The sequence below is a fragment of the Gobio gobio genome, assembly GCF_949357685.1.
Source record: "Gobio gobio genome assembly, chromosome: 2".
Taxonomy (NCBI): Eukaryota; Metazoa; Chordata; class Actinopteri; order Cypriniformes; family Gobionidae; genus Gobio; species Gobio gobio.
In genome coordinates, this window is record NC_137098.1 from 28,426,556 (window position 1) to 28,447,782 (window position 21,227).

Here is a 21,227-nt window from a genome sequence, read left to right on the forward strand (position 1 = left end):
TACGAATCCTTTATGACATTTATTGGATCTTTTAAGTTTGAGAGGAATGGAGGGACAGAAATCTCAGGTTTTATAAAGAATATCTTAATTTGTGTTTAGAAGTTAAACGAAACAACATGAGGGTGAGCACATGATGACAGAGTTAACATTTTTGGGTGAATTATACCTTATAAATACAGCAAGTTGAGCCTTGGATAAAACAACTCTAAATCGCGAATAATATCGTTTACATCAACGATACATATATAGCATTTTTATATCGCGATATACCGATTAACGGTATATCGTTTCACCCCTAGAAATACAAGTATTTTGCATTCTGTTATGAAACAAAACCATAGTGCAGTAGATCTGAAAGTGTGTCTGATCTTTCCAGGCGTGAAACCCAGGCAGTGGTCTGAAGAAGCATCCATTGTGTTCAGGAACCACGTTGAGAAGAAACCCCTGGTAGCTCAACTGGAATCGGTGCAGGAGGCGTCACAGCCCTGGGACCGCAAGGTGGTGATCTACTTGGTGGACACTTCACAAGAGGAACGGGACATTTGGCTGCATGACATAATGGCTGAATTCACTGATGAAATGACCAACGCAGCGTAGAAAGTGTTCTTGAAAGGTTCTCGTAAGGTTGTACATTAGTATGCTGTAGATGAAAGGTTTATTTTTCCAAATGTGACTTGGATGCAGATCTGCATACGCAAATGTGAATCATAGAGTTTAAAGGTTTAACTTTTAGACAGAAGTATTGCAATTTATAGCAATTTATATGTTAAGCTAGCAGCACTTTTTCAAGGTTTCATGCTCTTCGCTAGCAGGGTTGACTCTCCCTTAGGCCTTTATGTTAACACAAAATAGTTGTGGGGATCCATCGTCAGTGAAGTCAAGTTTTCATCTTCTATGGGACCTAAAGTTGAAACATGATCACTACAGCTGTACCCTGATGCTATCAATCATTTCCATAATGTATTTGAAAAACTGTGTGAATACATTATGTAAGTTTGACTGTCCAGATGATGTGCTATGTGGTGGCATGCCTCATGCTTTTAAGTATAGCATGTTACAAAGCTGCCAGATACTACTTTATACGGTCTAAAAGAGACTAACAACACAGTGCTCTAATTTGCACAAAGCTGATAGCGTGTCATTTCAAAAAATGTTTACATGAAGATTTTTAGAGTCTATTATAGTGTAAAAGGCAAGAGGAATAGTACAAGCTCTAGACGTGTATGTTTTTGAGCTCTGGTTTTAGAATTATTTATTAGCTTTTATTATTTGTGTCTTATTAATAGTATAGTGAAGGCATGGGATGTTTGGGGTTTGCTAAAATGTGACCATCCAATGTATTTAAGGTATTTTAATAGTAATGGCGGAGTAGTTTTATTACCTGAACATGACAGTTGGACAGTTAGTTAGGCATGTAGGATTTCACCTGTTCTAACTACAGATGCTTAATATTTTAGAGATAAAAGTGGAAAAATCACTTGGTAGTAGCCTTAAACTTGATAGCTTTTCATTACCTTAAAAGTCAACATGAAATCAAAATTGAACCAATTGTCTAATTGTCTCATTTTGAATTGGGGGGGTGTCTTCACAATCTTTCGTTAAAATGAAATAGCTTGTACTTTCAGCTGATGCTAGAGGTGGGCGATATGGCAAAAATATATTACAAAAATTCCAGGCAGGATCATGATTCACAATCTTTCTTTTTCATGTTGGTTTTTATAACTATTTAGTACATGAGCAGTACAGTCAAACTAATTTGATCTTCAAACTACTGCACCATTAAAAAAAAAAAAAAAAAAATTCACAGACCATTTAGGCCAAAGTAGGGGTGGGCGATACGACCAAAATCTTATTTCACTTTATTTTATCTTTCCTATTAAAAATAAGAACAAATGTACGAATAAGAAAAAAATGACAAATAATAGGACAAATACAATATAAGACAAAAACGAAATAAACAGTACTTTTCAGCTACCGTAGGTATATTTGACAGAAACATTCAAGAAATTGAATAAACAAATATAAAAATAACACACTACATAGACTTGAACTGAATGTGAATTAAATGTACACTGATTCTTATTAAAGCTACCGAAGTTATTCAGTCAAGAGCAGTGAGTGATTTTATTTTTGTCTTTTGTTCTTTGATTAATATTAATGACAGACGGCAGCAGGTTTACTGTATTATGCTGCGTTCACACCAAACGCGAATAGAGCGTCAAAACTGCATCTAGTTGGACGCTTGAACATTTTGAATCCATTCGCACGTCCACAGCGAGATCGCCTGTTAGATCCACACAAGACGAACCACTATAGGACATCAGAGCCAGCGTCAAACATCAAATTTGCGTCATCTGCGCGAACTGGACACGCGAATGAGGCGGAATCGCGTCCATTGCGCCGCGCGAAACCTCCAGACGCGCGTCAATGCGCCGTTCCATTGAAATCACTCGCTCCTGACACTCTATTCACGTTTGGTGTGAACGCAGCATTAGGCTGCTTTCACTTTAAGACCGAACGCACGGATTCAATATACTGACACACATCTGAACTGTTTACATTCACTTAAGATAATAAACGACTGTGTTCATGTAAACCTTGTGTTAATTCGACAGTTTTAACGCAAGAAGACGCGAAAGAGAACTCAGTTCAGTATTCACACGCTGTGTGAAAGGCTTTTAGTGTGCTTTCAGGTGTGTACACACTCAGAGAAGCATGTCAGAACAGTGTTCGCATTAAACGTTTAACGGGTAAGGCTTTAAAACGCATGCAAATAATGTCACGCTGCATTGTTAACCGTGATATGCGTGGTGTTGTAATTGGCCAGAACTGCAACTGGTAGAATGCACTGTAGCACGATCTCTCTTCAAAAGCAGATTGTGGAGACATTTTAATCGGTCACAATCTAAAATCGTTATAATCGCATACCCATCGCTGACACCGCCAGATACTCTTATTCTGACCTTCTGTAAAACGGAAATCCCTTTTCACAGTCCAAATAAAGGCCCGCTTACTCAGAAATAGGCCACATTATGAAAATAAAATGAAATCTGAATGCGGTTTCATTTTGACTTCGTTAACTAAGATGATATCTGTATCAGAGGTTCTCAACCAGGGGGCCACAGGATGATTATTAATATTTTTTAATATATTAAAATCTAGATTTAAATGTTTAAAATTTAAACATTACAACTTTAAAATGTATAAAAATATTTAAAATGTAAACAATTTCATGTGTAAACTGACATTTCTTTTTTCAAGAACACTGTATAGTTCTTGAAACGTCTGGAATCACAAAATGAATCGTGGTTCATTGATTTAATATATCCATACTCCTATGGCTCGTTTCCACCGAGCTGTACAGTACAGTACAGTACAATTTGGGGCGGTAAACCCTGATCCGGCTTGAGCTTCCACCGCCAACAGTTCCCTTACTTGATAGGTGGTATATGCCGGAAAGTAGCGATCAACGTCATTCTCACGTGAAGAAGAAAGTGACAGTAAACAACAATGGAGGTCATACAGCAGATCCTGTTCATGTGGCTGTTTGTCACAAGATAAAAAAATATATATTGTGTTTCATCTGTATTGTGTTTCAACTGTACATTAAAAAATGGCGCCTCTTGTGTCGTCATTCCCCTTGTAGCACAAGTGATGATTCTCTGTCAACCAATCGACGTTCTGCAGTGAGTCGAGCTCCACCCTTTAGGTACCGGACTACTGTGCTACTGGGTTCGGTATTTTGATACCATTCACAACTTCTGACAATCGACACGAAAATAATTGCACAATGTACTGTACTGTACAGTACTGTACCGCTCGGTGGAAACGAGCCAATTGTTCCGGTTAATAAAAAAAGTTAGAAAACGAGCAGCTTTGTCAATTAAAGCAGAAACACCATAAATATCTTGTCTACTTGTCTATACAGTACGCGTACTGTACGCGTCAAAAGACAAAATTCTAAATCCATTTGTCCTGTTGTTGCAAGTAGTGCAAATGCATACGTCAGAAATGGAACGAGGCATCAATTTACTGTCGAAGTCGTCACATGGCGCCTCATCTAGTATAGACAGTATATTAAAATGGGTTTTCTCTTGTCACGTCATAGACGCGGTTTTAGCCTAAAGATATTGTTTTGGACAGCGCGGGGTCTTCGAGACAAAAAAGTTGAGAACCACTGAGCTACATCAATAACATGAGTCTTGCTTTAAGAACGAATTAGATTAATCACCAGTGTTTATTCACATCATGCATTCATTCATATCCATTCAGCATCAAAATGTGAAAATTTAAATACAAACTAATGATATAGAGATTGAGGTTTAAGAGATCTGAGAGAGTGGTTTTTATCACGGAGGAGTAGTTATGAAAGAAGAAGACGGCTGACACCTTCCTGACATCACTGCAGTGCATCGAGCACTAGTCGGCAGCACTCTCCCACTTTAGCCGGATCAGAGACCCTGGCATATTTCGAAATCTGAGAGTTGACACCCAAAGATCGTGCAAGGTCCTTTGCGGTCTTGTCCCCGGCCACCGTGGTCCCCAGGGCCACCAGCAGCCTGAAGACAGCCTCTTTGTCCTGTACGACCTCTAAGGCAGTGCTAGCCACTGACAAGCACTGTGCCTTGGCCTCGATCTCAGCAGGTTGACCGTACAACCTTCCGGCGTAGTTGAGCACCAGGGTAGCCAGTGCCACGTGGATGTTCTTGTTGCAGACGGCACGGAGGTCTCCGGCCCGGGAGAGGACTGCGTCACGGTGCCCCAAGAGTAGAGCGCGGCCGTGGGACCCAGAGAAACAGTTGCAGAGAGTGCGGAGCGCCAGCATCTGATTCGCAGGCCTGCCTTCGGGGGACATGAGACCCAGGAGATGGTTGCAAAGACTGGCACCCTCTGTCCCGCCGCAAAGCTGGGCGTTGACTTCAGGATGCCGCACAGCCAAGCGCAGGATGTCCAACACGGGGAAGACAATGTCTGAGGAGGGAGACGATGACTCGTTATTGATTGAACTCAATTACTACAATCTGCTTGTTGGGCTATTTTGATTTACAGAGATAACTCATGTTGAAACAGAAGTAGCAACGGATCTTTTCTTCTGTATTAAGACATTCATCTGAGTGTAACGGATTATTGGAAAAGTAAAAAAAAAAAAAAGTTAAACCAAATTTAAAGGAGAAAGCAAACCAGTGGCCGGTTGCATAAACTGCTTAGCCTAGTCTTACAAATTAGTTAGTAATCTCTTCTTTACACACCTGCAAACTTATCGCTTTTCGGTGACAATCGCCGTTTTCTTGGTGAATTGGGTCATTTACGTGAATCGCGTAGAACCGGATAGGTTTTTTTATTGGTAGGTTTGGTGCACGTGTGTAACGTTACAGAACGGTTTCCGAGTGCAATCTTTAACAGTTCACATTCGGCTTGTTTTAAGCGCGGAACACACTTCAATCCGAGTTCGAACATATTAAGTATTCAGTCCATTTTATCACGAAATTCAAACGATACATGCCGTTTTGATACATGCTCTATGTGGCGTGACTGATCACAGTTCAAGCCGCCACGCGACGTGCGTGAACGCGATCATCTGTGAAGGCGATCGATCATCTCTTCCTAAAGAATAAACATGAATGACCATCTGAAGGTATGTTGAGGATACATTACAACTTACTGTCATGTATCATATGTGGTGTAATCGCTAAATCAGTGTTTCAACGGCGGAAAGACGTCAATATAACTGCTTGTAAACTAAACAATTAATTGCACAAAATGCCTTATGTGAAGTTTACATGTTTGCATACAATGTGTTATTTGAGTGTTGATTATTATACCTAAAAATGAATAGCAACTGAATTTAGGCTAATAGTTTGGCTCTGTTGTAAACATTTAATATTAATGTGCAAGTAAGGGCTACCTATATAATCTACTTTTAGATATAATTTACCTCATTCAAGGACAGACACTTTTCTTCTTCTTCAGTAAACCACTGTTAAATATAAAAATAAATAAAAAAGCAATTTTGTAAAACTGCTGTACCGAACTCGTACCGAACCGTGATTTCAAAACCGAGGTACGTAACGAACCGTCAGTTTTGTGTACCGTTACACCCCTACTGTCAGTCTTTTATTTTTTATTTGTGTCATGCGTCACAACACTTCCTTGAGTTCCAGGCGTTTCCGTGTGGTAAATAAAATCATTTTTAAAATATTAAATGTGTCATTCTCTTTCACGCTCAGAAACGTGTAATTTGCATATTAAAATCACAAAAAAATTGAGCCGGGGGCTATTTATTTTTTAATAAAGTAATCTCAATGTCTTACCTTCTGGCCAGTGGCTAGTCCTCCAGAGAACACTGATCTGGTCTGCTGTAGGCTGTTCTTGACTAGTCAGGTCTGCAACTAGCATTAACAACTTCTCCAGACAGTCTAATGCAGCGTCACTTAGCTTATGGTCCGCAGGAGCAGAGTTGTTCAGCTCCCGAAGCTTACCTACACATAATTTTGGGGAAATGTCATGTGGCAATACAGTAGAGGTTATTGTCAGCAAGTATGACATTATAGATTGAGCAGCCCGGATCTCCAGACCACCCAATCATGAGGACCAAAGAGATGAAGTCAAAAACACTTTAAATGTATACATACATATATAAATGCAATGATATATAAATGAATGATTTGCTGTATTGACATATTACTCCAATATGCTTCCCAGCAGGGGTTTTATCATTAACATAATCATACTAAAACCATACATTTTTTTCACATTTATTTCAATAAGTTGCCAAGGAGGCAACATTTCTCACTTTCGTTTAGATTGAGTTTAAAGTGCTTAAATAACTAAACTTTGAATCTAAAACCTAATAAAAACTATAAAGATAAATTTATAAATAAAAACAAAACAAAAATGACAAAAACTTTAAAATACAAAAAAATAAAATCTAACTCAAAATATTTTAATAGTACATCAATAACACTAAAATAATACTGCTTCACAGAATATCATGCTATTACCGTGGTCAAATTGTCAATTTTTTTTTACTGTATGTCACTTTTTTTTGCCATTTTTTAGCCCAATTTTTTGGGCCTGTGGCCCACCTTACATCTTAGAGCTGGAGCCGAAACTTTGACTAAGTCAAATTCTGATGTAAAAGTGTCACTTACCAAGAATCTGAGTAGTATTCGCCTGTTCAAACATTACTCCGTCGGTATTGGGGAAAAAGATGTTTGTTGTAGCTTTCTGGAGAGAGGAAGAGGAATAGGCACTGCCACCTGGAGAGGATTGAGAGGTAGTGAACATGAGAGATTATTAGTGTACATGATCCACGTGTGAGTGTGGCAGTTGTATTTGCACATATCTATGTATTTTACCAGTAAAAGGATCAGCTCCGCCTGAAGACCCTGTGCCTGGGGATTCTGACCCGGGAATATAGCGACCAGCTCCTGCACAGAAAAAATGCATACATCTCTCGTAATGGACAAAAACCTTTGGTTTCATATTAGAAAATAACATGCTATTCAAAAAGACTTACCTGTGAAAGGATCAACACCAAATCCTTGGCTGTCCACTCCGGAATTTGGGATGTACCGCCCTGCACCTGAGAACACAAGAGGAATATGAATCACACTTCAGTCTTTACCTTCAAATGAACAAGGTGTGTGTACGCAGTGTTTTCCACAGGATTAGGTGAACCTCTGCCCCTCTAAGGGGGTCTGGTGTCATGCCCCCTGTAAGAAAATGTTAGACATTTTAAAGTTAAAGCTGCAGTCTGTAAGTTTTGCCATCCCTGTTTGAAACCTGCAATTGCAGTTATTTGCGGAGTCATGCGGTCCGCTCCTCACGTGTGTTACTACTAGCCGGACTCTTTCTTTATGTATACAGACGTGATGTAATGACGCAAAGACATGCTTGAATTTCCCGCTGAAGTCCACCATACCTCTCTAATTATAATACATTATTATAAGCTTACCGTTGTGAATGGGGCTAAGGTAAGGTGATTGTTTCGAACACTGGCTTGTTGTGTACTTGCTCAAAAATGGATTTTGAATCATTTTTAACAAAAAAAAAAAAAAAAGTTACGGACTGCAGCTTTAAATTCATCAATTTGAGTGTTCAAAATTAAGAGTTCCAGCCCATATTTAATGTGCAAATTGAACAAAGAAAAAGTATTTGACTTACACCTGAACTTTAAAGGGGACTCAAACCTCTTTTTAGTTGTGATATGAAAGTTGTGAGATGAAATTTTCTGATTAGTTTTGCCTTAAAGGGTCATGAAACCCCCTGTTTAAGCAGCCGTCAGTTCTCACCACAGTTTTGAAAAATGCTATAAAAGTAGGCGTGGTTAAGCTGCGGAGTGGAGGCGGATGAGGGGAGACTGACTGACAACAACACAGCAATGGCTTCTGATTCAGAGCATTATTTCACTCTCAGTAAAAGCATAAAAATATCCCCAAAAATTGCACGCTGCAAAATATCATTACGTAACACAATATACACATGGTTTTGTAAGCTCACCTTAAATAACACAAAAAGACACATATCCTATGACAGCTATGTATTGCACAAATAAATGCACAGCCATTCGCATGTTCTCTGTATAGAAAATATATATGAACACTGTTGCATCATTGATAACTTTTGAGGCTTATTTTGCAGTGTTTTAGGAACCGTTTGATCGGTTAATGGGCCGCTTACACTCACATTATGGATGAATCGTTCACACGTTTGTGTGAAGACTCTGGATCTACTGAAGAGAATAATATACAAAAATAATCACTCGTTTTCGGGGTGAAAGGGGTGGTGAAATGCTGTTTCATGCGTACTGAGCTTTTTACACTGTTAAAGACTTGGATTCCCATGCTAAAAATGGGCAAAGTTTAAAAAAAATAATAATAATTCTCCTTCCGGTTTCTCATAAGTTTCGCAAAGTTTTTTTTTGAGTATGGGTATATGTGACGTCAGATGGGGCGGAATGTCCTTGTACGGGCCGTACGGGCTCTACTCCCGGTAGGGCGCGCGTGCGCGCGACTAGAGCGAGAGAGCAAATGCACGCCCATTATAGCGCTGTGCTCGCCTTTAGGGAAACTGGCTCCGCTGCAGTCATAGGACGTCACAAAATCATCAATGTCAACAAAGATTTGTGTTTTTGGTTGTCCGGGAAACCCAAGACAACCCTGTACAGCTTCCCAAAGAACCCAGCGTTAATGGGACCCCTGCATTTCGGCGACGATCGTTTTATAAACAAGGCCCAGTTCAACTCCGGATTTGTAGCTCGTCTAACGCTGAAAGATGCAGGGATTAAGGTTGGAAGTAGGTGGTGAGTAAAACTGCTTCAAATGTCTTTGTGTTGTTAGCTATTGACTCGTTCATTCAAATGCGCTACTATTCCATTGTTTTTCTATGCAAACACACACTAGTCTGATGTGCAAAACCGTTCCGCTTGCTACTGCTAACATTAAATCGCATACAATTGTCCATAAATCAAATGATGTCCTCATAAACCATGACTAAACACACACACGTTGCAAAACTTGCGCATGACAAGCCGCTATACGCAGGTAACGTTACCATTGTAAGTTATACGTTTTACAGTACATACCATTGAGACGTCCTGCTGTAGTCGTCGTTGTTGCTTCTCCTGTTCAATTTCAGCCTCTAGATCTGATTCTGGATCATATATGTATGGCTAAATCCGATTGATCTCCATTGTTTATTTAGCATAACGTTTTTTTTCCATGTTTAAGGATGTCACAGCTTTCTCAGCTCTCAACGCAATCGCTGCGTGCACTCGTGATTCTTTAGCTCCGCCCACACGATACGCCTCCAGCCACTCTGGTTTTTCCGGAAAGACTCGGTACAGCGTATCTTTCTTTTATAAATATAATAAAACTATGAAGGATGCAGTACTACTCTATAGGCACTCAAGATTGACATGAGATTGACTGAAACTGAGTGTTTCACCCCCCCTTTAATGCATCTCTCACTTACGAATGCGATCTCACTCTTTGAATCGCCTGTCGATCAACGCGTGCTGCTGTGTTAAGCGAGGCATCTTCTCATAGGATAAGGAAACGCAGACTCGTGAATAATTAAGCAAGACGTCTTCTCATAGGATAAGGACACGCAGACTCATGAATAATTATGAGATATCCATGAGTCATCGCTGTACTATAGTACGACCATTGATCTATATAAATGACTGGAGTATTTTTGCCCTTACCAAAGCCACATACCTTCTATGTAGATATCGGAGAACAATTTAAAATATTGTATCAATGCATTCTAGGGCACCTTTCATTTCTATACATGCAAGAGATAAACCTGTGAGCTTTTATTTTGACGGAAAACAAGTTTACAAACGAGTCTCATTACAAACCTAGTGAAATACTGTAACAGTAAACTATGCAATGGTGCAAAAAACATACATTAAAAACCTTTTATGTTATTATAAGAAGTCTAGTGAATGAACGTGAAGCACTGAAATTATTTGTGTTGATATTGCGACGGGTCGCCACAAATAAATCAATGTATGGGAAACTCTGGTACATGAATATATACAACACCAGGCATTTTTTAGTAATCCGGTTACCTGTGAAGGGGTCTGTAACCGAGGGGGGGGCTGGCCCAAGTGTCTGGCCTTTAGTGTTTTCGATGATGAAATTAGCCACCTGATCCAAGAACATGGGGCTCAGGTCATTCTTCTCCAAGAAGTTGTGAGCTACTAGCCAGGGGTCATCAGTCACATTGTAAGGCAGCTTCATAGGTGGACCGCCCTCATTCACATCGATGGTGAAGACGAAGTCGTACTCCTGTAGGCAGAGAAAGCACAGAGGTAACAACATGATTGCAACTTGACTGGCTATGGTTTAACCTCTGGTCAGTATCAATGTTGGACATTAAACAAAGATTCATTTCAAACCACTAACACACCATACAAAATACAACGTGAACAAAATCTTCTAGTGTCTCACCTTGCCTTCATACATCACTTGCTTTGAACTTTGCTGAGAAGATCCGCCCACTACATCTCCAATCTTCATCCAGCGTCCATCACTCATGCTCCACTGATACGCTTCAACATTAGAGCCCTCCTTTATGAGCCGTGTCTGTCCATCACGATTCCCTAAAAATATTCCATAATACAGGGAGCAAACATTTAGGATTTTATATACATTTGTAATATAAAATAATGTAATATAATTCTTACATACATACTAATATACACTACTTTTCAAAAGTTTGGGGTCGGTAAGATTTGTATATGTTTTGAAAAAATTATCTTATGTTCAACAAGGCTACATCGTGAAATATTACATTTTAAAATGACTGTTTTCAATTTTAATTTATTTCAAAATTTGAATTTTCAGCATCATTACTCTAGTCTTCAGTCACATGATCTTCAGTCACTTCAGAAATCACTCTAATATGCTGATTTGCTGCTCAAGAAACATTTCTTATCAATTTTGAAAACAGCTGCTTAACATTTTTGTGGAAATGGGCATTTTTTCAGGATTCTGTGATGAATACAAAGTTCAAAAGAAAAGCATTTATTTGCATTAGAAATGTTATATAAAATCATCACTTTACTGTCACTTTTAATCAATGCAGCCTTGCTGAATAAAAGTATTCATTTTGGGGCTCTGGGCTGTCACGATTCCTCAAGTTTTTTTTTTTAATTCTTACTGCAATGTACCTGTGTCGAGTAGCTGGCAAAATACAGAAAGGGGCGCGTTCCACGGACAAGAATCCATGAACCACATTATAAGACTGTTTTCTAAGGCTGCATAAAATGTATTCAAACCATTTAAAACCGTAGTGATACTGAGAATTCACAAAGGCATTCAATTAAATAACCCTGCGGGTTTACATGCATTTACATGCGTGGAGCGCGTCTCAAACTACATCTCTGCATATGCTGTGAGCTTGGGTTGCTTACAACGTTTATCTGGGAATGCAATGTGCACCATTTTATCAGATTTTTAAAGTAAATCATTTATAAACCTATGCCAACACAGGACAATACATCAATATGTTTCTAAATATGTGAAGTGTTCATCGCAATTTCAAAATAAAACTTTGTTTACATAATATATTTGTGTACTGTGTATATTTATTATGTGTGTGTATATGTATATATATATATATATATATATTTTAGGGCTGTCAAAAGATTAATTGCGATTAATCACATCCAAAATAAAAGTTTGTGTTTACATAATATATTTGTGTGTACTATTATTATTATGTATATATAAATACAAACACATTGATGTATATATTTAAGAAATATTTGCATGTATATACTGTATATACATTTATATAATTTATATTATATATAAATATAAATATTTTATATATAAATATAATAAATTTTTCTTAAATATATACATGCTTGTGTGTGTTTTTATATATAAATACACACATATATTATGTAAACACAAACTTTTATTTTGGATGAGATTAATCGCGATTAATCTTTTGACAGCCCTAATATATATATATATATATATATATATATATATATATATATATATATATATATATATATATATATATATATATATATATATATATATATATATATATATATATATATATATATATAAAATATGTATATATATATATATATATATAAAATATGTATATTTATATTTAATATAAATTATATAAATATTATATAAATAACTACCGGTCAAAAGTTTGGAAACTGTACTATTTTGATTGTTTTTGAAAGAAGTCTCTTCTGCTCACCAAGGCTGTATTTATTTGATCAAAATACTGTTCTTTTGACCTTTCTATTCATCAAAGAATCCTTAAAAAAAAAAAAAAATCTAATGTTTCTTGAGCAGTAAATCATCATGATGATTTCTGAAGGATCATGTGACACTGAAGACTGGAGTAGTGATGCTCAGAATTCAGCTTTGCATCACAGGAGTAAATTACATTTTAACATATTTGCAAATAGAAAACAGATATTTTACATTTTAATAATATTTCACAATATTACAGCTTTTTTTGTATTTTTAATAACATAGATGCAGCCTTGGTGAGCAGAAGAGACTTCTTTCAAAAACAATCAAAATAGTAGTTTCCAAACTTTTGACTGGTAGTGTACATGCAAATATTTCTTAAATATATACATGTATGTGTGTGTATTCAGATATACATAATTATACACAGTACACACATATATTATGTAAACACAAACTTTTATTTTGGATGTGATTAATCGTTTGACAGCCCTAATTTTATGACATTTTAAAAGTTGCTTAGGTCTATTTTTATTACCACAACAAAAGATCAGATTACTCGAATAATCCTTAAAATAATCGACTGATTACTCAATTACCAAAATAATTGTTAGTGACAGCCTTAATTAATTTCAAAACCCCATACTCTTGAATGGTAGTCTATTTTATGTTTATATTTTTAATTCAAACTAAAGATCCATTATAAGCAAACACATCTGCTTAATGTTCTTTGCAACATTGCATTTGTACAAGGCTTACCTGGTTCACTGAGGTGTTCTCTCCCAGGTAATTCCTCTATCTTGATGTCGCCCAAGTCTCCAGTTTTGGGATCGATGATGGCTTTGGAGAGCTCATCCTCAAAAGCCTGCAGGTCCTGAGCACTTGCTACACGCTCTTCGTTCTCAGTGAACACACGGATAATGCCATCGCTACAGAGAAATGTGAAATGCTCAGCTCATGCAGGCTGATAAATACCAACTAGTTAAGACAGATAAAACAGAAATAATCTGTATACCTGGCTCCCACAGCAATGTCTCCATTAGGGAGAATACAGCAGCACCACACTGACTGGGCAGGAAGACGGATAGTCTGGGAACATTCCCCCTTCCTCCAGACCCTCACTGTCCTGTCCTCTCCTGTGCTTACGAAGTCTATGACAGGAAAAAGAAAGAAGACAATATGGGAGATTTTATGCACAAAAATGTACCAAACATACGACAAAACTAAAGGTAATCACCTTGTCCATTAGGGAAGACAGCAAGGCTGTAGATATAGTTCGTGTGACCGTAGTAAACCTGCACGCATTCACCCGTCACCAACCACCGTCTTATACTGGCGTCATTACTGCAGGAGAAAAACTCCACCTCATTTATCACCGCGAGCCCTCGAACACAGTCCTCGTGACCTGCAGGACACACATTTCAAATCTCTCACACACCTGGAGTCAAATATTGTATTTCATCCACGCCACAAACGTAACAAACGGTGACCCCTTCTGGAGGGGCTTTTAAAACTAAACAAACACAGTTTCTATATTCAGCATCAAAACATTTTCTTGTTAACAAATTAGAGGTATCAGTTGCACCAATGTACCAGTGTAGGTGTTCTCACAGCGACCAGCTTTCCATAACTTAATGGTTTTGTCAGCTGATCCAGACAGCATTAAGCCCTGCTCTGGTAAAATGAGCACCGCCCATACAGCAGCGGTGTGTCCCTGAGGAGCAGAAATAACAGAGGAAACCAGTCAGCACATATTCACACTGTACTGAAATCGATTGCAGGCGTTATGAGCGTATCAGATCTCTCCCTGTTACACCTGGTATTAAGATGCGTTTTGGTAGATGGGATCACAAGTGGACGACGCTAAATACAGGTGTAAATGGGGTCTAAAACACTTGTCCACTTTCAACCACTGCCAGACATAGTCGAAAACGCATTTGACCGGATTGCTTTCTTAGTGTAAACGCTCATGTACCGACCTAATGCTACTGACCTAATGCGTAAACATTATGGGAAGCGAGCTAGCCAGGGATTTAAACTTTGTCAGCTGGAGACCCAAGTTTTGTCTGAAGACAAAAAAAAACCGTACCAAGCAAAATGTTCTCTCCCCTTTCCTGATTTCTAACACGCACTGACAGCGTTTGGTGTGGTTTTGCAGCTGTCAGAGCAGAAACGAATGCTGAAGCTCTCTGTGTGTTTTTCTGTCATCTTCTGTTCATATGTAAATTGCACAAGCTTGCATTGTCCATTTGATCGAAAGATCTGAAAAAACATACATTTACCCACCTATAAACCTACCCTTAGAAGAAATCATGACAGAAATGGTCGAAAGTGGACAAAAGCGAAGGATTAAAACACCAGGTGTAAACAGCAGTGATGTAGTACTCGAGACTCGGACTCGAGACCATCTTTTAATGGTCTTGGTCTTGTCATGGACTCGTGTCCATTTGGACTTGGTATTGACTCGTACTCGAACATATTAGGAATTGGACTTATTCCCGAGTCCACTCGAGTCCCATTCAAAATATTTCATGATTATTACTGTATGTTAATAATTCTTTAAATTGATGTTGGATTGACATGTCCAATGATTGGTGATTTTCTTGTGCGCAACTGCGCATGACTTGAGAGATTAACATTAGTGCAAATACTCCCACCAGGTTCTCTCCCACACCTGTGACCCACCTGCTCTCGCTTCTATTTTACGCTGTGTCCACCTGCCATCAACCTGTAGTGATCCCGCTTTCCAGAAAGTCACATGACTACATTATTTGTCTCAACTGTGTCATTTTAATATATTTACTGTTTACAAAGTAGGACAAAAATGTCACAGAGAAAACCAAATCTTGTTTAATTAAATAATAAAATGTCTCAACACTGAGCATCTCCCCCCAAAAATGTCTGACAGAAGGCCGCCCACCCTCTTTACCTCCGGCACATTCACATTGCTTTAAAAAGGCAGCAATTTTTCTGCAGCCACTCTGTGAACGCCCTCTGTAACTAAAAAGTTAATCAAATTAAGTTTTAATGTTGTTTGTGGATTTTCTCTGGTCTCGGTCTTGACTCGGACTCAACCCTCTCTGAACCCAGTCTTGACTCAAACTCAACCTTCTCTGAACTCGGTCTGGACTCGGACTGGACTCGGACTCAACCTTCTCTGAACTCGGTCTCGACTCGGACTCAACCCTCTCTGAACTCGGTCTTTACTCAGACTCAACCCTCTCTGAACTCGGTCTCGACTTGGACTCAACCCTCTCTGAACTCGGTCTCGACTCGGACTCAACCCTCTCTGAACTCGGTCTTTACTCAGACTCAACCCTCTCTGAACTCGGTCTCGACTTGGACTCAACCCTCTCTGAACTCGGTCTTTACTCAGACTCAACCCTCTCTGAACTCGGTCTCGACTTGGACTCAACCCTCTCTGAACCCAGTCTTGACTCGGACTCAACTCTCTCTGAACTCGGTCTGGACTCGGACTCAACCCTCTCTGAACTCGGTCTTTACTCAGACTCAACCCTCTCTGAACTCGGTCTCGACTTGGACTCAACCCTCTCTGAACTCGGTCTCGACTCGGACTCAACCCTCTCTGAACTCGGTCTCGACTCGGACTCAACCTTCTCTGAACTCGGTCTTGACTCGGACTCAACCTTCTCTGAACTCGGTCTTGACTCGGACTCAACTCTCTCTGAACTCGGTCTCGACTCGGACTCAACCCTCTCTGAACTCAGTCTCGACTCGGACTCAACCCTCTCTGAACTCGGTCTCGACTCGGACTCAACCTTCTCTGAACTCGGTCTTGACTCGGACTCAACCTTCTCTGAACTCGGTCTTGACTCGGACTCAACTCTCTCTGAACTCGGTCTCGACTCGGACTCAACCCTCTCTGAACCCAGTCTTGACTCGGACTCAACCCTCTCTGAACTCGGTCTCGACTCGGACTCAACCCTCTCTGAACTCGGTCTCGACTCGGACTCAACCCTGTCTGAACTCGGTCTCGACTCGGACTCAACCCTCTCTGAACTCGGTCTTGACTCGGACTCAACTCTCTCTGAACTCGGTCTTGACTCGGACTCAACCTTCTCTGAACTCGGTCTCGACTCGGACTCAACCTTCTCTGAACTCGGTCTCGACTCGGACTCAACCCTCTCTGAACTCGGTCTCGACTCGGACTCAACCCTCTCTGAACTCGGTCTCGACTCGGACTCAACCCTCTCTGAACTCGGTCTCGACTCGGACTCAACCCTCTCTGAACTCAGTCTCGAATCGGACTCAACCCTCTCTGAACTCGGTCTCGAATCGGACTCAACCCTCTCTGAACTCGGTCTCGACTTCGACTCAACCTTCTCTGAACTCGGTCTCGACTCGGACTCAACCCTCTCTGAACTCGATCTCGACTCGGACTCAACCCTCTCTGAACTCGATCTGGACTTGGACTCAACCCTCTCTGAACTCCGTCTGGACTCGGACTCAACCCTCTCTGAACTCGGTCTCGACTTCGACTCAACCCTCTCTGAACTTGGTCTCGACTCGGACTCAACTCTCTCTGAACTCGGTCTGGACTTGAACTCAACCCTCTCTGAACTTGATCTGGACTTGGACTCAACCCTCTCTGAATTCGGTCTTGACTCAGACTCAACCCTCTCTGAACTCGGTCTCTTGACTCAGACTCGAATGAGGTGGTCTCGACTACAACACTCGTCTCCCTCGTCTACTTGTGATCAGATCCACCAAAACGCATCTTAATACCAGGTTTAAACGGCCAAAGAGACAGTGTGTGTGTGTGTGGTTGGGGGGGGGGGGGACGGGGGGGGGGCACAGAGTCCTGCACGGGTGCGGCGGGTGACCCTCGAATATTGCTGAAACGGGTGAAAAACATCCTACTGTGTCGGATGCGGGTGCGGGTCGGACAAGGGAGAAACACGGGTCTAAACACGGTTTTTAAACAGTCACGTGCAAACGAATATAGGCCTATATATAAACAATATATGCATGTATATTGTAGATGTGTTCCTAAAAATACAAAAATATGCCTTGCCTGTATTCCAAGTTGATAAAATAATTTCAAATCCATATCAGTTCATCTGTGGCCGCGCGGCGCGCGCGTGCCCTCACAGAAGAATCACAACCGCGCGCGCGCTCTGCCTGCACTGCAGCCGTCAAGATGAATCATGAGGAGTTTAAGAAAAGATAGCCGCAAATGTGGAACTTCATCGCTGAGGAAGCACGCAGATAACTGTGGTAACAAACCAAGCACACGCAGTTCAATCGAACAGTATTTGTGTTATATTTCCTGAGTTTGGTCTCTTAATAACACTGTCTTAGTAGGCCTACATTAAGCCACGTTAAAGGTGAACTGTGTAGGATTTTTGCAGTAAAATATCGAGAAACCACTAGGCCAGTGTTATATATTTTGTTCAGTTGAGTACTTAGAATATCCCAAATGTTTTCAACTATTTGTAAATCGTGAGAAAATTGCTATTTTAACCAAGGAACCGGGACGTGTGAGCTATGCGTGTGAGGGAGTCGCCTGTCGATTGCGTCATGAACATGATTTCTGCCCGAGTCCTATCCTGACTGTTTCCCACCGGCTGTGAGGTGAAAACCACATGTCCCGAGATTCTGCGCTCAAACGTGCCGTCATCAAACTACGCCTTTGTTTTGAACAGGCGACCTCTAGTGGACGGAAAAGTTACATAGTGTAGCTTTAAGTGTTTTTTTCTAATGGTTTTCTATGGTAGGAAAACGTTTAACGTGTAATTATACGCGTTGCGTTCATATTCTGGGCTCATCTGATTTTTTGTACATAGTATACGTTATTAGTATTATGTTTACTGAGTTTGGTCTCTTAAGCCACGTTAAGCTCCCGGCAGAAGTTGTCCTTGTGTTAATGGTTGTGTAATAACTTCTGTATGCTGGCAATAAACAGTTTTGTAAGTGTGTCTATAATGTGATATGCTAAACTGATTTTATTGCGGGTGCGGGTCGGGTGTCGGTTCTATTTTAAGCGGGTCGGGTCGGGTGCGGATTTTAATTAGTGCTGTTGTCGGAAAACGGGTCGGATGCGGGTTTAAGCACTGCGGGTACGGGCGGGTGCGGGTTTTCAAAATCGGACCCGTGCAGGACTCTGGGGGGGCATATTTAAGAAAAGCCGTGGTGTAGGACTGCACGATTTTCGGGGGGAAAAAAACAAAATTTAAATCGTGATTTACTGGTAAAAACTGTGATTGCAAATGCAAAAAAATCTCCAGGTCCAAATTGGACTTTTTTTCGTTTATATGTCAATAATATGACTATAATTATTAGACAAACTAAAAAAATATATATATTTAAATTTTAATGTAAAAATTAGAGTAAAACATAATACACTAATTAATAGTGATAAAACATTTATTTTACAGTGAAACCATACTAATATTTATGGCTGTCTTAATTTCTTTATTTTCAAACATTAAACCATAGCTTTTATTTTGGAAAAATAACATGTTATTTCATTCGTTTTATTTCAATAGTGCAGCCCTACTGTGGTGATACCAAGAACGCCATGTTACCTGTAAAGTCATCATGCACTTCTCTCCGAGCCAGACTTTGGCTGTAGTGTCCCATGAGCCACTCAGTATTGTGCCAAACTTGCCAGCTGAGAGTGTGCAGACTGTAAACACACACAAAAACACCAGGAATGGCTACAGAAATCATTCCAGTGGCTTTTCAAGAACATCTGCATGCAGTTAAACCACTGTAATAAATAATTAGCAGTGGATAGTACCTGTGTTTTTGTGACCCTTGAGAGTGAACAGAGGGTCTGGTCGGTCTAGTGAAAACACACAGATGTTGTTGTCGTGTCCTCCAGTGGCGATGAGTCCTCGGGGATATGTTTCATTCGGAGCGATGATACACACACAAGACACAAAGTTTGAGTGGCCGTTCATACAGAGCATCTCAGTAAAGGCCTGGTTTTCACTGGAACAAAACACAGAAGAGTTAGCTACGTTAGCAGCGTTTATGCCATTTTTAATAGGACTGTGTTTTTATATTATATATTTCAAATTTTGCCTTTATACACTACTGTTCAAAGGTCTGAGGTTGCTAAGATTTTTAAAGAAGTGTCTTAGTCAGAAAGGCAGCATTTATTTGAGAGAAAAAATACAGTAAAAATAGTAATATTGTGAATTATAAAATAACCATTTTCTATTTTATTTCAAATGTAATTTATTCCTGTGATGGCAAAGCTGAATTTGAAGCATCACATGATCCTTCAGAAATCATTCTAATATGCTTTTTTTGCTGCTCAAGAAAATTATTGTTATCAATGCTGAAAACGGTTATGCTGCTTAGTATTTGTGTAAACAATGATATTTTCAGGTTTCTTTGATGAATAAAAAGTTAAAAAGAACAGCATTTATTTGATGTAGATTTTTTCATAACAATGTAAAAGTTTTTACTGTCACTTTTGATCAATTTAATGAATCCTTGGAGAATAAAACTATTATTTGTGTATGTATGTGTGTGTATATATATATATATATATATATATATATATATATATATATATATATATATATATATTATATATATATATATATATATATATATATATATATATATATATATGTATATATATATATATATATATATATATATATATATATAAACATTTGAGCTGTGATATTATTTAGGACAATTTGTTTTACTTATATTTTGTTTTTAATATGAGAACTCTTAGAGAAGTTTAAAGGGACAGTTCACCCAAAAATGACAATTCTACCAACGTAACTTTATATGACAAAAGGCAAAATGACACCCAGTCAGGGTGACTGTGTAGAAAAAGATGCAGGAAGAAAGCCATACAGGTTTGAAACAATAAGACAGTGAGTAAAATGATGTCTTATTCATTTCGGGTGAACTATTCCTTTAACGTTACAATAGTGGTGTGATCTTTTGATCGGTCGCTGTCAGGAAACCAAAACCGGTCAGTTTCGTTTCAGATATGATGCTCATGAGTTGGCAAAATTCACTTGATTTACCAGCCCACCTCAATACATAAACTCTACACACTATTAACCACACAGCTTAGTAACCAACGAAAACAAAAGTAGCCCCGGTATTATAGACAGCAAGGAGGAAGCTGGTGGTGATGTACCTTGGGTTTGGTACCCAGACCCGTGCGGTTCGGTCTCTGGACACGGACACAAAGGCTCCGTCGGGATATGCGGCAGCGGCGAGACCCCTGACATCCATCTCGTGCGCGGGGAGAGAGCAGCGCAATCTGTATGTGTTACTACCGGACATTATTACTGATGAAAGACAGCGATCACTACACACACTGACACAGCAACACTACACACACAGCATGACGGGAAAACACTCGACAACATAAAAGTCCCGCATCAATTGTTTTGCTGCCCTACCGTTAGCACACAATTCAACATTTTACATTTGTAACAACATTCATAACATTTGTATAAAATCATATTCATCTAAATTATGTTTAAA

At 39.4% G+C, this 21,227-nt stretch overlaps 2 protein-coding genes across 3 annotated transcripts in view; one reads left to right on the forward strand and one right to left on the reverse strand.

Moving 5' to 3' along the window:
- Positions 1-2,107, forward strand: part of tdrd7b (tudor domain containing 7 b) — a 34,383-nt gene extending 32,276 nt beyond the window's left edge. Inside the window, exon 17 of one of the 2 annotated variants that reach the window (XM_079810457.1) lies at positions 377-2,107. In XM_079810457.1, coding sequence (XP_079666583.1) covers positions 377-597 — 221 coding nt within the window. In that variant the 3' untranslated portion in view covers positions 598-2,107. The remainder of the gene's footprint in view (positions 1-376) is intronic. The other variant, XM_079810458.1, reaches the window with a different exon arrangement.
- Positions 2,108-4,209: 2,102 nt separating this feature from the next.
- Positions 4,210-21,107, reverse strand: plaa (phospholipase A2-activating protein). The gene is made up of 14 exons (XM_079837003.1): positions 20,875-21,107; positions 19,501-19,694; positions 19,286-19,386; positions 14,331-14,451; positions 13,975-14,142; positions 13,753-13,888; positions 13,497-13,666; positions 10,959-11,110; positions 10,577-10,796; positions 7,520-7,585; positions 7,359-7,430; positions 7,152-7,259; positions 6,312-6,479; positions 4,210-4,971 (listed from the first exon to the last, which is right to left on the reverse strand). The coding sequence occupies exons 1-14, from the start codon at positions 21,021-21,023 to the stop codon at positions 4,400-4,402; spliced, it is 2,397 nt and encodes a 798-aa protein (XP_079693129.1). The 5' UTR covers positions 21,024-21,107; the 3' UTR covers positions 4,210-4,399.
- Between the last annotated feature and the right edge of the window lie 120 nt (positions 21,108-21,227).